General features: G+C 48.4%; 2 protein-coding genes across 9 annotated transcripts in view; one reads left to right on the top strand and one right to left on the bottom strand.

Moving 5' to 3' along the window:
- LOC1272103 (kinesin-like protein KIF2A) overlaps positions 1-16,331 on the bottom strand; it is a 38,571-nt gene that overhangs the window by 6,202 nt on the left and 16,038 nt on the right. For 5 of the 8 annotated variants that reach the window (XM_310979.6, XM_061644555.1, XM_061644549.1 and 2 more), the window contains exons 3-5: positions 12,388-12,683; positions 8,909-9,074; positions 24-124 (exon numbers count right to left, since the gene is read on the bottom strand). In XM_310979.6, coding sequence (XP_310979.5) covers positions 24-124; positions 8,909-9,074; positions 12,388-12,683 — 563 coding nt within the window. Of the gene's footprint in view, positions 1-23; positions 125-8,908; positions 9,075-10,192; positions 10,244-12,387; positions 12,684-12,810; positions 13,972-16,331 lie in introns of those variants that run through there. The other 3 variants (XM_061644527.1, XM_061644542.1, XM_061644534.1) reach the window with 3 other exon arrangements.
- LOC1271637 (uncharacterized) lies at positions 3,557-5,552 on the top strand. The gene is made up of 4 exons (XM_566247.5): positions 3,557-3,701; positions 3,791-3,929; positions 4,687-4,960; positions 5,033-5,552. The coding sequence occupies exons 1-4, from the start codon at positions 3,557-3,559 to the stop codon at positions 5,339-5,341; spliced, it is 867 nt and encodes a 288-aa protein (XP_566247.5). The 3' UTR covers positions 5,342-5,552.

The raw sequence follows: 16,331 nt of genomic DNA, 5'->3' as shown, positions 1-16,331 counted from the left end.
AGGCTTTTTGTGGACGTATGTACCTTTGGTTGCGTTCTGGTTTCCGCTGGTTGTTCGGCCGCGCGGTTGTTGATCATCGTGCTACGGCCAGTGTTGTTGCTGTTACCAAGGATCCGGGACGAAACTGCAAGCAAACGAACACAACGGTCCCAATTGTATTAGGTACGTCAAACAACTAGTCCCTTGGAGTCGTATGGCCCATCAACACCTTCCCATCACGCACATCTACCGTACTTGTATACATAAGCAGGCGCAGGGAAGCAAATATCATGATATTGTGGCACATTATATGATGAGCAGTAGCGGAAGTTACCACACACTCCACAGACACGATGTAACACAATATTAACACCAACATTTCTTCCCAAGACAGCGATCCGATTGAAACAACAGTTACAAAATGCACACACAGTTGTGGTGTACAAATACATTACAGGGTTTCCTCCCTTGGGGGTTTTCATGGGATTCGATTTATTGAGCATTTTCCAGTTTTCAAACTGATTATTTGAGATTTAAATCGAATCGTTGGAAAACTATGTGAGAAATTTATTTATTTATTACCTAAGAAGGAGAGTAACCCAAGAAGGCGATAACGGATAGGATATGACGGAAGGGATTGATGAGAACCGGGAAGGAAGCGTCGAACAGCTACTCGAGTGAACTTACGCTGGACACTCTCCAGCCTGGCCATCGCTGTCGAGCCTGAAGGAGACCAAGCAACAGCGTATACCAGGATAGATCGGACCCAGCAGCAGTACAGAGTCGTCAAGCATAGGTGATCGCGTATCTCGGAAGCGAGTCTTAGAATGAGTCCCAGCGACTTATTGGCCTTGTTGATGACAAGATCAACATTTGTATTAAAGGAAAAGGCTTCTCGTCCAGCCGACACACCACGAAGGAATCTGCCAGGCAGGACGAAACTCTTACTCTATACGATCTTCCGCCCAGATAGGACTTGAACCATGACAGTAACCGACCTCCGATACCGAGTCTTTCGAGTTTGGCCATCAGAAGGTCAAGAGGTAATCGATCGAAGGCAGCCTTAAAATCCGTGTACACGACATCAGTTTGTCGACCAGATATCCAAGATATTTGTGAGAACAGGGGAAAACAAGACACATAAGGTTGGAGGAGGCTGTGCGTTTGGGAACGAAACCATGTTGGTGCGGAGAGAGGTGTCCAACGATAGTAGGAAGGATGGATATGTGGATCAAGAATTCGAGGACTTTGGACGGAGAACATAGTACAGAAATGGCGCAGTAGTTAGACCCTAAAGATCGGTCCCCCGTTTTTATGTGTGGCAACTAACCACGCAGACTTCCAAACGGATGGAAAGGAACCCTCATTCATAGATCTTGAGAAGATTCGTGATAAGAGGGGGGAACAAAAAAGGAGGACACCGTTTTTCAGGATGGAGTAAGGGATACCGTCGGGACCAGGAGTGAAGGAGAGCTTAAGTTTGGTCAGGGAAGACAGCACAGAGGGAATATCCACAGCAAAGTCAGTCAAGGGAAAGACATCACGGGAGGTGTTACATGAGCCCGTTTGCACCGCACGGACGCCAGGATCAACGAACACGCTGGATAAGTGTCTAGCGAAGAGGGAGCATTGTTCGGAGGGATTGGAAGCGGATTCATCATTCAGGGAGATGAGAGGAGGGATGCCATGAGGTTGACAATTTGTAAGATGATTAAAAAAAAAAACAAAGTTCAGGAAACACCCAAAAAACTTTGGGGAAAACTGTTTCAATGTTTGAAAATAAATAGTGGCCCAAAAAAATCACAGGAACAGTCTTATTTTTGCTACCGTTTCGTTTTTTCAAATTTTCTTCAATTTGTTATTTACAATAAGACAAACAGCAAAGCATTTGCGATTAATCCGTATTGTTGTATATGCGATAAAATAGTCCTATTGGATGAAGAATCGAAATATCCGGTTCGAAGGAACCAAAAAAAATAAGTTTCTGTGTCATAAAGGCAAGCCAGTTTGAAGCATATGGGTTCAAACAAATTCTGCCGATCTGTGGCGACGACGCCCAAAAACCGGCTGGCACGCAGCAAACCCCCCCCCCCCCCCCCCCCCCCGTCGACCGTAACCCTAATTTCGTTTCCAAACGCTCCGAAACTCTATGCGCCAGCAGAACGCCACAACGGCACGGCACAACTCTCGCACACCTTTTCAAACCACCCACTCAAAGCAGCAGCAGCAGTTCAATCTGCTCCCATTCGAGCAAAGGGTGGCGCGCGCAGGAAGCACGAAACTGAAAACTGGTTTACCCCGAAAGCGACCGAGACCGAAACGAGATGATGGTGTGACGTTCTACACAAGCGCGCCCAACATGAAGCACAACCGGCCGACCGGGCAATAAATCTAACGGATTTAGTGGAGCGTGCATATATAAATCAATACGCATTCCCCCCCCCCTCCCTTTCTCTCTCTCTCGGCGCGCGTGGTTTTGTTTTTGTTTGAAGCGGAGCACGGGGTGACGGGCGTGCTGCTGTGTGTCAGGGGCCCCAAATTCACAACCGAAAAGAGAGTTCGAACGGGATAAGGAGCCAACACAGCTGATTAGCGGATGTGCTCCGGGGGTTGGTTTGAGCCTCTTTAGGTCAAACGTTTGTCACGCGGCTCGGCGGGTTCGTCGCTTACAGCCATATGTAGGAAAAGAACGAAGCTTGCAGCCCGGACGCTAGAGCAAACAGCAAACTAGATGTGTCTTGTACCCCCCGCGCCGCTTTCTAGCTCAACCGAAGGGGCCGCCGGTTGGGTTGGGGAGAGGGCGGTGGGTCACGCGACATGACATTTTAAGGAGAAATAAAAAAAAAAACACACACACAGATTAAAAAAAGGAAGGTATTCTAGTTCCCAATCCCGTGTCGCGAAGTAAAAGCAACGCTCCCGAAACCCTTCGTGCTAAATAACCGTTAAGTGGCGTGCGAAAGAGAGAGAGAGAAAGATAAGTAGACTAAAAAAACAATAAGTTGAGCTTCACCAGGGCCACCAGTGTGGAACAGAGGACGAAGATCCCCGCCTGCCCCGTCCCAGGGTGAAAGCAACAACCACCCCTGCCCCACCCAGAACGTGCGAAGAAATTGGGAACAATAGTGGCTGCTGAGGCCAGGGGGGGGGGGGGGGGGCTTGCTGTCACCACGATCGAACACGATGATGCTGATCAGCCCCCGCGCGTTCGCCCGAAAGTAACCCAAACCTGTTTGGGAAATGGGACCGGGACACAGCACCACAGGGCAAGCGAAGACATCCGACCGGCCGAAAAGGTATAAATGATAGTGGAGAGGCGATTTTCACCGTCAGAATATCGGCACGCCCTGGGTTGAAGAGACTGTGCGCTGCTAAAAAAGCATCTGCGTTGAAGGGTTTATAAGGGCATCCGGGAGTGCCAGCTGGGGGTGTTGTTTACGGTCAGCCAAACCGATCAGACAGAGAAAAGGAGGGCATTGTTAAACGTGTTAATCATTCCACGCAGTGTTTGAGTGTCTGCTTGTGTGTGTGTGTGTGTTTTAGGTGCTTAGAATAAGTATTTCATCCGCCCCTCGAAATGCAACGTGCGTCAGTGCTCGTGTCCCTGCTGCTGCTAGTGGTGGTGGGTCGTGTTGCGGCGGAAGCGGACCCCGAGTCGCAGGGACAAACAGTGAGCGTACCGCCGGCAGCACCGAGCCTCACCGATCCACTCCCGTTCGATGGTAAGTGAAATGGGGGGGTTTGTTTTAGCCCCCTTTTCCCCTCCAACCCCCTTCTCTTTACAACGACCACATCAACCAAACATCCGCAGAGCCCACGGTGGAACGGTTCTTCACCGCCGTTAAGAGCCAGCTGCGCTGCGGCTATCCCATGTTCGGCATCCCGTCGCTCGTACCGCTCAAGCTAAGCTACACCCTCAAGACGTCGTTCGATCTGCTTTCGCTTAAAAAGTAAGTAACGGCCCTGAACGGCATAGGCTCTCTGCTGTTGTGTTTGCTGTACTAACTCGTGTTCTGCTTCATGAATATTTCGTTGAGATTCAAAGCTCGAATCTCCAGCTAAACATTATTGAATCTCCAAAAAATTACGGATTTCTGAAGATTCATAGATCTCTGATCTTTAGAGGTTAAAGATCTCTGAGGATTCAAGAATCACTGAAAATTCAAGAATGTTTAGAGGTTAATGATCATCTGATCTGATCTGAATATGATTGATGAATCTCCAATAATTTGCATATCCATGAAGATTCCTAAATCTCCAAAGATTCATAGATCTCTGAGGATTCAAGAATTTCTGAAAATTCAAGAATCTTTAGAGGTTAATGATTGTCTGATCTGATCTGATCTGATCTGATCTGATCTGATTATGATTCATGAATCTCCAAAGATTTACAGACCCATGAAGATTCAAAAATATCCAAAGATTCATAGATCGCTGAGATTATCTGAAAATTCAAGATTCTTTAGAGATTATTGATTTACAAAATATTGCATTTGGGGCGCTCCCGTGGTCCTCGTACGGTCTAACAACATGTCTTAAGTTCAGCCCCAAGGTTCTTTCGAGATCCATGAATCTTTGAGATTGATGAATCTTTCAATCCGTCATTATGATTCATTGAATCCTTTCCAAGATTCATTGAGATTCATGAATCTGAATCAGATACTCCCAACATTATGAATAACACCTTTATCCCTTTCTTCGCCCCAGAATCAATGTGGTAGCGTCCAACTTTACCGTGTACGGGCTGAACGACTTCACCTGGGACCCGTCCCGGACGCGGTTCACCCGCACGTCCGCCACCGTGCCGCTCTCCTTCCCGAACGTGACCGCGTTCGCGCACACCTCGCTGAACGGTGCGAACGGTACGTCGTACGTCCAGCTGCGCAACGTCACTGTCCGGCTGGACGCGCAGTACGAGGAAAAGGACGACCTGCTGTACGTGACCGAGCTCGGCGGTTCGATTCTGCTCGAAGATGCGAAGGTAATTTCCCTAAATTTTCTCTCTCAAACCCACAAACACACTCATCTCTCCTCGCTTTCCTCACCGTGCCAGGTAAAGATTGCCTCGCTCTTCCCGAAGAGCGCCAAGCTGAGCAAGATCTGGAACAAGGCGATCGGCAAATCGCTCCCGATACTGGTGGAGCTGTTCAACGGCGGCAAGCTGAAGATCGAGTACCTGAGCCGGCTGCTGAGTGGGGCCAAGTTCTACGCGATGAACACGATCAACAACGCGCTCAACACGCACGGCCTCAGCTTTGACCGGCTGGTCGAGAGCATGGCCAAGTTCGCGGACGGTTCGCCCGACTCGCTGCAGTGCGACGGTACGGCCAGCGACACGCTCGTCGGATGGCTGCGAGCGTAGGACGGGCACAAGTGTGTTCTTGTGTGTGTCTGTTCTATGTGTGAGTGTGCGTGTGTGCTCGTTTGCTTTTGCTAAAGGATAAGAGACTGCCACCCCAAGTGTCCCTCTCTCATCGACTCATTGGCAGTGTGTATGTTATGTTTTTGTGGAGATGGCACACATGGGAGGAGGTGATTGTTTTCCCCCCAATAAAGTATACTGTAATGCAATATCCCCCAGATGTAACACACACACAAACACGAACCGAACCAGTGCCGAAAAACTTACAACCTCAACTGCAAGTCAATCAAGGTGGCTGTTATGTTAGATGCAGTTTCATCATCCTTCAACCACTTCAAACATTTGGATCTCAAAAAATCAAATTTTTTGGATTCGTGAATCTTTTTTATGATTAAATTAATCTGAAATCTCGGATGAATAGATTCGTGAATTGTCTAAGGTTTCATGAATCCTGCAAAAACCATCTCGAAATCTCGAAGGATTCATGAGTTTCAACAACATTCAAAGATTCACGATTCTTCAAAAAAATTTGGGGGAGGTTCAGAGATCCGATACGATATAGAAGTGAAACTCTTATCAATGAATCTCAACGCAAAATTCATGAGACACAAAGCTAGTTCAAAGCAGTGTTAGTTCCTAACATTTTCAAAACCATAGACCACAGTCTGGAGACTCCACTTGATGTAAAGGATTTAGCTCCAGACAACAAGGGACAAGGACAACAAGATGTACACACTTCTAGCGAAGTTTCCTTTCTTGATCCGTAAAATTGGAGTTGATTGTAGCAAAAGTTGGCTTGTTAGCAAACCAACAATCTTTAGGGACGATTTTGCCTCATTGGGGGAAGGATTTTTGCTTTGCTGTCGGACTCCACTACACTGCTGCTGCTACTCCTAGCCATCACAACTTTCCAGCTATCTATGTAGCAATGTATCCTCTGCTTGTTGTGCTTTCCACCTGACCCGAATTCAACCAAATTGCCCATATCACGCTGATTCACCACAATCCTTCCACTGTGTAGCAACAACATCGAAACGGGCTATTTCAAGATTGAAGGCTGTCCGCCGTCAGACCACAAATCGATCACAAATTGGTCCACCCAGCAAAGCTAGCTACGACGACGACGACGCCGTTTTCACCGTATTCAGATTATGACTCACAAGAGGCGTATGTGTGTTGTCTCCTCTGTTCCATCCACTATCTGCGCATTCGTTCCCACCCGGCACGGATCGAACCGCGAGCCGCACACATCATCAATTTTCTCTCACCCGATACAAACCCCTTCCGCTGAGCAACCTGGTTGACCGTAGAACGCGACAGACGATAAGGACACACGACACACGGCAGCGATTGTCCTCTGCACCAGTCAACGATTCTGCAGCTACTGGTGGGCGCGTTCTCAAATGCTTCGCGCGCGCCTGTGGGAGAAGCAGCAGCAGGCGTTAGTGTGTCGCATTTGTTTGGGGACACCGCGCGTCAACCGCGGGAAAGCGCGGGAGAGTGTGTGCTGACGCGCACCGAACCGACCATGAAGCAATTTCCTTATCCTTTGTCCCGCTCCCCTGGGGGTTGCATATTGGCCGGCGCACAACAACGGCAGCAGCGACTGGACTGGGGAGAGAACCCACAAACGCTTCGCTCTAATCGTTTTCGCCTCGTTCTCCTCCTCTTCCGGGGTTTCCCCCCTGTTCCGTCTCGTACGTCATGCCACGTGTAAGGGGGTGTGGATGAGGTCTATATATGTGTGTGTGTGCGTGACCGGAAGGACCAGTAACTACCAGCACACAACCGCGGGGTCCCGCGCACGTTTTTTTCAAATCATTTATGTTTTATCCGTTTTTCACATGGGGTGATGATGGTGGTAGTTGGTGGTGGTGTGTGTGTGTGTGTAAACCAGAACCGATTGACATCCGTGCTGAGCTGGTTCTGGGGCAGACGTTGGCAAACACACCAGACCACATTCGATGGAAGCGAAGGAAAGGAACGAATCTGCACAACAAAAGCGTCCGCTTGTTTTCCGCCTCATCATCCAAACCTCAAAGAAGTGCTTTGTGGTGTCGAGAGAGTTGAAAAAAAAGGAAAACCTTCACTGATTATTATAACACCCTGTTCTTCTCCGTACTCCGCCATTCCTTGCCGCTATCGTGTAGTAGAAGCAGTACACGATTGTACGTGCATGTCACTGCTGTGTCGGCAGCAGAGCATAGAAAAAGGACGCAAATGTGCAACAACGGCAATTATTGAACTAACCATACCAGCCACACTCACACACACACTCACATATATATATAGCATTTTTCCACAGCTCGTGGTCATTAGCATTTCAATGACCTTACACTGTAGCACATCTACTCCTTCCCTCCTTCCTACACTAGAGCGCTTATTGCTTGTTTTAGGTACGATCTGCGTTTTTTTTTCTTTTTCTAAACCCTCATTCTTTACCCCGACTAATGCTATTGCAACTTGACACTGACGAACGTGTTTCTGGGTCATAAAATGCCCTTCAAGGGCAGCGTTTGCGGAAAAAAGAAGCCCTAATTGCTCAAGCTAAAACATGAAATTTCTCTCTGACCTGTGGAAGTGTGGTTCAAATGGATAACAAAAAAAAAAAACAATATCGTGTAGCATTGTGTACTAGTGATGTGCTCTTTGGTGCGTATCTACGATTCCGATCCGACTCCGGCTTTTGTTGGTCTGTGCTCCGGCAAAATCCGTTAGTTCCGGTTAGTTCTGAAATCCTCCGGAGTCGCCCGGAATCGCCCGGAGTCTTTCAGAGTCGTTTGGAGTCGTCCGGAGTCTTTTGGAGTCGTCCGGAGTCTTTTGGAGTCGTCCGGAGTAGTTTGGAGTAGGAGATATTCAGAGTCGTCCAGAGCTGATCGGAGACGATCGGAGACTTCGACTTCAACCGCTTCCGGACAACTCCGGACAACCACGACTCCGAACGACTCCAAAAACTATCCAAAAATGACTCCGGAGAACTCCGGGCGATTCCGGAGGGTTGCGAGCGACTCTGGATAATGATGAGCGGACTGATCATCCAGAGTTGGTTCCAAGATTATCGGAGTCGGATCTCAGTAGACTTCGGATTTTTGCCAACTTTACCCATCACTATTGTATACATTGGGGACCATTGCGATAGAAGTAAAGCGACATCTGGTGGAGATGTTTGTAATGTCAAGTGATTGTTTAACCTCCTATTGGGGCTCCCATTTTTTGATTATTGATTTTGATTATCTGAGTCGGGCAAGCGATACGAAAACGAATGTCAAACCCCAGAAATGTATACGTTTTACGAAAAATATCAGAACTTTAAAATTTTCCCCAAGAAAAAAAAGCAAATGCACCAAACACTCTTCCCAAACAGTTGTGAAAGACAGGAATCTAAGAGTCCTGACCCCAGCGCATCTTGAACAGCGCGTTTTGCTTATCCACTACACGTCCTTGTAGCAACTTCTTCTACAGGCTTTCATTTATGCCTTCCGTAGAACCTGCTACAAGACCTCCCGTACACCACCTACTAGTACTACTACTACTACACGCAGACTTCTCTGTAAAGGGCGTATTTACCATTGGTGGTGCGTCCAGTACCGGACTGTTCCGAGCGCTGCGTCGGCCCGGTGTGTAGAATGGTGGCCCGATTGAAGTTGGACGGTGCCGGGATGCTGGCGCCCTTGCCCGAATCGCCCCGTTGGGCTAGATAGTTGTTGTATCGGATGATCGCTTGCGTTGGATTCTGCACCAGTGGGTCGTGTTGATCGTGGAGTGTGCGCGCGTGGTTGTGGGTTGGTTGAAGAAGGAGCCGCGGCGTTGTCGTTTTGTTTTGTTTTTTTTTTCCGGATGTTTCGCCACAGAGAACCCAACGCCACGGGACATGAAAAATGAAAAGTAAACATACATTATTAGAATATTAGAAACACATTTGATTGCAACACATTCTTTCCTCCTCCCAACCGCGTTTGGTCTTCTTCTTTTCCATCAAAACCAAAAACAAAATGCACTTGAGTGTATAAAAAAAAAACAAAAACAAAAAAGAAAGAAGAATAATCCACCGCATGCACACTGCGCGCCGTGGTGTTTGTGTACGTGACCAGGAAAGTGGTTGTGTCTATCCCGCGCACTATTATCCCGAAAGAGGTGGAAAAAAGGTGTCAAACGTTGTACTAAAAAAGTAACCAAAAGAGAGAGAGAGAGAGAGAACAATTGCTTGAAAGTACACAGCAGAAGAAAAAAAAACGAGGAAGAAACAAAAAAGGTAAAAACGAGGAACGAACAAAATACCAAATACCATGCTAAAAGCAAAAACCAACCAAAAATGCCAAAAGTGTGTGTGTGTCTGTGTGTGAATGTACTAAAATACTTGTGGCAAAAGGACACCAAGCGGAATAAAAGTCAACTATCATCAATAGTCCATGCTGTTTCAAGGCGCTCAAAGCTCAAATCATTTCAAAATGATTTTCTTCTTCCCTCACACGCCCAGCAGAAGAACGGATTCCATTGTTGGCATGCATGGTGGTGGAGTGCAGTATTATGCCAAGAATTATTAACTGTCAACAGATTCTAGTATAAAAGGAAGTTCTAACAAGAAAAATAAAAAAAACCAATCAGAAAAATACCATAACACCAAACAGCCTAACAAACTGAAGCTGTGTATCTGAAGAGGGGTGGTGCAAAGTGTGTGTGGTAAGGCTAGAAGTAAGCAAAGAAGGAAGTATTATTTAGCTAAGCAAAAGCAAAACAAGGAAGAGAACAACAAAAAAACACCATTTGCACGAAAAAGTGATGCGTGTGTGAGTGTGATGGATTAGAGAGCAAGAGAAGGAGGTTAATATGATTAGCTAGAGAGACGCCTACCGTTTGTTCTGGCTGGGAAGTATCCTCTTCGTCCTCGATGGAACTCGATCGCTAAAGGGATGGATCGGGAAGGTGGGTATGCGGATGGGTATGTTGTGTGGGTGTGTTTTTCCCCCCATAAGATTTTTGGATTTATTTCAAGAGTAGAGATGAGTTAGAGATTGAATTGTTTAACACCAGTTGATGATGACGCACAAGAGGAGTGACCGACGACACCGAACGGGGAGGGATGTTTAGTGAATTATGTAACGAGCAGTAGGTAGAGTATGGATGTATGGTGTTGAGATGCGGGAAGGAAAAGAGAAACATACAACAATTGCGGTTAATTGAATGTTAAGACAACGAGCGGGCTCGGAAGGTATGTATTAAAGGGGCCTGGGCCGTTCTACCACAACAGTACACGTTCGGACAGCCTCCTGCTCACGACACACAACAATCTCTCTCCTGCCAGCGCTACCTTGACCTGATGATGCTCCTCCTTCCGTGCACCTTTACGATCGTTGTTGTTAACATCCTTGCGGCGGGCGCGTGACACCCGCCGCCGCACCATACGGGCCGCGGCCGCCGCAAGCGAACGGTCCGGCTCGCCGAAGTTAACCTCAAAGTAGATGGGGAACATCCCACCCAACGCACACCACACCACCCAAGCAGAGCAGGCTCACAAAATCACACGCGCGTGGGCTGTAATCGCAAAAACGGTGCAAGCGATCTTCCCCCGTTTTATTCGCTCTGGAAACGGCCAATGCAAAATTAAAAACGCGTGCACTCGCGCTCGCATCCGGATTTTCACTGCGGTTGGAACGGGTATTTTCCCGGCTATTGCAATGCTGGTGCGGCCCAGTTTACGCTGTGCCATCCTTTTGCCAACCAACTCCCTTTCCTTCCAGCGAGCGCGCTGTGCCTGTGCGAGTATGAAAGCAACCAAAACTAGCAAAAAAATGCCCCGGTTGCCATGGCGCTTCGCACAAAGCCTCGTTTTTTCGACAGTTTGTTGAAAAAAACCTCCCCACCATCACCCTACACACAAAAAGGATGTACCACCTTCCAATGGTAGCGAAAAAGAAAACGCGCGGCGTTCCTCCACAACACCCAAAAAAAAAAGGAGGAAACTAACTATTTTAATTCTTTTTGCTTTTGAAGCTGAATTTGCCCCCTTGGTGCGCGCATGCTTGCGTAATCTCGCTAAACGGTAGGTTCCGTGTCTTCGCCCGTCCACTGGAGAGAGAGAGAGAGAGAGAGAGAGAGAGAGGTCGTCCTCTGCGCAGTGTGGCGCCCTCCCCGCAGCGGGCAACGTCATAGCTACCGGAAAATAACACCGGAGTTGTTTTGGCAACGGGGAGGGCAGGCAAAATAACAAGAAAGCAAAAAAAAAAAATCCCCCGAATAAAAATGGGGAGTGATGGGGTGATTATACGAGGCACGCTCACACACACACACACGTTCAGGACTATGTTGGAGAAGCGTACCACAATGTGTGCAGCGGCAATCGATCTGCAAAATATGCTACATTTGCCACACACCAGAAATGGAGAAATTAATTTAAAATGGGCCTTCTAGCGCTAAGCAAGCCTTTCTTCTAGCTAGTGTCTAGTGTTCATGATACACTGGTTGGTTGAGTTGAGATCATTGAGAGCTTATTGGGCATGTTGGTGTGGCTTGCTTTTCCCTTGTTTTTTGCATATGCGCAGTGAGACCGACCGTCTTTTCCTTTCTTTTCCTTTCATAGCTACATTAGTTGATCAACATTGTTTAAAATCGTCTACACATCTACCGCCAAAACCTAGTGCGATTGATCACCTGGGTCACTCATTGCGAGGGAAGGTGAGACTTTTGCCGTGCGTCGACACGACTGAGCTGATCATCCTTTAAGTCTTATTTTGTGATAAAGCACACCTATACCGTCCCTAACACTATCTGTCAAGCCAGCACAAGCGTCGATTTCGTACAATGTAAAGCCAGGAGTGTATGTAGCTCTCTCTCTCTTTTCCTCTCCCTCATCCAACGCTTAACGGCATCACGCGCTCCAAAACAAGATCATCCACAGCGCGCTGCAAAAGAGTCGCCTTTTACACAAATACCCCCGGGCCCGATTGGGAGAAACACACGCACCCCTTGCCAACTTCCTCTACAATGGGACAAAAGTACAGAAGAGAGCATTAAGCATCGCCGGACCGCCGGCCCCGGGGCATACTTACGCGTGCTAGGTTAGCGGGCGCGGGCGTTTTCTTTCGCTGCTTCGCCTCTTCCGCCGTCGGTTTCGGTTCCGGCTCGTGCTGCTGCTGCTGCTGCTGGTAGTGCTGCTGGTGCTGATGTTGCTGCTGGTGGTGCAGCTCCTGCTGCAGCTGCGGCTGCAGCTGCATCGTTCTGTTCAGCTCGAGCAGCATGTCGATCTCGATCTCTTTGCCTTTCGATTCGCCCCGCTCGTACCATTCCACCGTGACGGAGCGTGTGTCCTCGTGGAACCGTGACACGATCGCCGTGTGGATCCGACCTGGCAGGAAGAAGACATTGGAAAGCAATTAGCGAAAGCATTGTACTGAGCAACAGGAGGCATATACAGTAGTATCAAATGCAAAAGGTTAAATGGAAGGAAGGAACATTAAACAGGACAACATTACATTGCTTCCCGCGGCTGCACTGAACACAGCGGACGTTGCTGCTGGCTGCCACTGCGGCTACAGCAGCTTCTTGGGCGTTCTTTTTCGACTGACGACTTTTCGACGGGGGCAGCTGGGTGGTGGTGCCGTCGCCGGACGGTCCAGTGTTAGGCGTGCCACCTGTTGCCGCCGTGCTACTTGCTGCTGCTGCTGCAGCGCTCGCAACCGGTGGCCCACTGTCATCCGGGTCGGTGGCAACAGCAGCAGCAGCGGCACCTTTTCCCACCTCCCGCTTGGCCGTACGCTTGCCGCCGCCACCGAACAGTGTGCTGAGCCGCTTCTTAAACCACAGCATGGTCTGTTGGAGCTGGTGTTGGTTTCTGCCAATCGATTTCCCCCGTGCCAAACAACTGCTGCCTGCTGAGAACCTTGAGCAAAACCGTAACACACAGACACACCAATTCTGCACACACCAAAACGTGACGTTCACGCAGGCAGGTCCACCGTAGCGAGTGTTCTCGTCGTTACTGGCGACCGGGAGTCGACTCGTAGTAGGCGACAGTGCCGCCACGGCGTTCGTGAATTCGGCAGCGACCCTAACTGCCCCCCGTGCTCAACTGCGGACACGCTTGCACCGAGACATTGCCCACTTTCTCTCTCACTCTCTCTCTCGAGCAAGGCTTCGTTCGTCTCTCGCTTTGCCACGAGCAGCTCTCCGTTTGGCGCACAGCACGAGTTTGCTGCTGCAGCTTGTTAATTCGATCAACAGCTCTACCGATCATCAATATATCTCGCGCGACGGGGCAGCGATTCTTCGATTGTTGCTGTCAGAGGAGAAGCCGGAAAAGGAAGATTTGGCGTGACCCGATGACACGAATGTGCGGCGATCCGTTGTGGCAGTCTTCCTGCACTTCCAACACCATCAACACCACCACTTCTTCTCACTTCACACTCCACACAGCGCTCTCTCTCTCTCTCGCTCAGGGTTCATATTTCAATTGAAATCATGCCTTTTTAGGTGGCGCGCGTACCAAGCGCGATATCGAGGTTTTCTTATATTGCACACACACACACACATACAGATTGATCTCTCTTTATACGGTGCAATATATCGCCGGAATGGTTGTAGCAACATGACCCCGCGCGCAGCACATGCGGGGTGTGTCTACGAGTGGGCGAAATGTGATGTGAAGACGATCGGCGACTCGGGCGACGACTCGCGTCAATTGCGCGCCGCTTCTGCTGGGATAACAACTCTCCCCAAAGCACCCCAAAACGCACTAGGGCTTTCCCGCGTGTCCAACGTCTTCCGACGGACGATGGCGACTGTGTGTGTATAGCTGGCGCGACGACCGCAGACTTGCCAACTGTGTGTCTGTATCCCTCCTGAAGGACACGCCACACTGTGCTTCCGTTTCCTCCCGTTTTCCGTGTCGTCGTGCGTGTGTGTGTGGGTTGGAAGTTGGGGAGCTGGGAGTAGAGTTGGAGGACATCATCAGAACGACCCTTATAAATAAAGTTCCTTCTACCCTTCCTCCATCCCGCTTGTGTGTTGGTGTGCTGTGCTCGCTGCCATGCTGCCGCCGCCGCCGCCTTTGTGCCAACCATCCGTGAATCCTTATTTGGACAGCTGCGTGAACTCCGCGAGAGGGTGTTTTTTGTTTTGTTTTGTTTTTTGCCTCTCTATTGCTGATGGTGCTGTGGGGACACGGAGGTGAACCCCTTTAAAGCTTAAGGTGAAGGTATAAAACCCGCAACGCAACCCCGGCCAAACGACGACAGCACGCATCGCAACACAAAAAAGGGACACAAACACACACACACATACACACAATATGGTGTTAAGGACCTCTCTCGGGTGACGTTTGGTGAGAACAAACAATATGGCCAACCACGAGGTTTGGCCGATCTCGAGAGGGAGGAGGATGCAGGAAATGTCCCGTGCGCACTAAATGTTGTTGTTTCTTTGCCTCTATTTGCCTCTATCTCCCTCTCTCTATCGCGAGTTTTGTGCCTGTAGGTCGTCCTTGGTGATGAGTTGTGTGTGTGGGGCTGTCACTGGAAAAATGGTTTCCTGTTCGATTTTTATTACACTATTTCCTGAACATTATTTATTAACCATTTCCCACCGTACCTCTACTAACTATACATTAAAACGCCTGGCTCCCTCTTACTTCAATGTTTTCAATGCTTCTCTGTCTCTCTGTCTTTCTGTCTCTCTGTCTCTCTGTCTCTCTGTCTCTCTGTCTCTCTGTCTCTCTGTCTCTCTGTCTCTCTGAATCTTTCTGTCTCTTTCTGTCTCTTTCTGTCTCTCCGTCTCTCTGTCTCTCTGTCTCTCTATCTCTCTGTCTCTCTGTCTCTCTGTCTCTCTGTCTCTCTGTCTCTCTGTCTCTCTGTCTCTCTTTCTCTCTGTCTCTCTGTCTCTCTGTCTCTCTGTCTCTCTGTCTCTCTGAATCTTTCTGTCTCTTTCTGTCTCTTTCTGTCTCTCCGTCTCTCTGTCTCTCTGTCTCTCTATCTCTCTGTCTCTCTGTCTCTCTGTCTCTCTGTCTCTCTGTCTCTCTGTCTCTCTGTCTCTCTTTCTCTCTGTCTCTCTGTCTCTCTGTCTCTCTGTCTCTCTGTCTCTCTGTCTCTCTGTCTCCCTGTCTCTCTGTCTCTCTGTCTCTCTGTCTCTCTGTCTCTCTGTCTCTCTGTCTCTCTGTCTCTCTGTCTCTCTGTCTCTCTGTCTCTCTGTCTCTCTGCCTCTCTATCTCTCTATCTCTCTGTCTCTCTGTCTGTTCCTTTCTTTCTCTCTCCCTCTTGTATCGATACATATTTTTTCGCTTTCATTCGGCATTGCTACCTTTTCACAGCTGCTGCTGTCTGTTACCGTTTTGTTACCGTTGCGGGGGGTAAAGTACTCTAGTTTTCCAATCCACCCACCCTACTACACCAAAGTACTGCCACTGGTAAACAATATTTGATCAATAATTTACGGCGGTTGTACATTTCGTTCCCATTTCCCCTCCCACTATCCGACCATAGACAATGGGGGAGAGAGGGGGTGGGTTGTTGATGGCTGCTAGCCGCAAGGCATTTATTTTCCCTCCCATAAACGCCCCCCCCCCCCCCCCCCTCATTCGAGTTGGAGTACAATTTAATATATAATAAAACCTTTTTTTTTTGTTGCTTTCGCCGGTGCGGTGTCTTACTTTCATCAATCATTGAAAACTGTGCGCGCGGCAGCGGCGTCGTAGGCATTTCCATTTTCCAGGTGAAACACACACACACACACACACGGTTCAGAAGAGCTTTCCAGGAAGAATTATTTGAAAAAAATTTAAAGGCCAGCCAAATATCCTTTTTTGTTACAAAAATTGCTTTCGAATGAAAAGGAGAAGAGATGGTTCCCTTTTTTTTATTTTAAATGCGTCACAAATAATACAAAAAAACACAATTTCAATAGTGCTTTAAATTATTATTTTGTATTAAAAAACTTCCATCCTTTACCATTGCTTTCGTGACGTTCATGGCCACACATTTTAAAGCCCTGATTACTGTGTCAC

The sequence above is a fragment of the Anopheles gambiae genome, chromosome X (genome assembly GCF_943734735.2).
Source record: "Anopheles gambiae chromosome X, idAnoGambNW_F1_1, whole genome shotgun sequence".
NCBI classification, from domain to species: Eukaryota; Metazoa; Arthropoda; class Insecta; order Diptera; family Culicidae; genus Anopheles; species Anopheles gambiae.
The sequence above is the reverse complement of the archived record's forward strand: the minus strand, read 5'-3'. Positions and strand labels throughout refer to the sequence as shown.

Bases quoted from the DNA above. Each gene is read 5' to 3' on its own strand.
- LOC1271637 (XM_566247.5), top strand. From the start codon at position 3,557: ATGCAACGTGCGTCAGTGCTCGTGTCCCTGCTGCTGCTAGTGGTGGTG. The intron at 3,702-3,790 runs GTAAGTGAAATG...AAACATCCGCAG, and splicing joins CGATCCACTCCCGTTCGATG to AGCCCACGGTGGAACGGTTC. The intron at 4,961-5,032 runs GTAATTTCCCTA...TCACCGTGCCAG, and splicing joins TTCTGCTCGAAGATGCGAAG to GTAAAGATTGCCTCGCTCTT.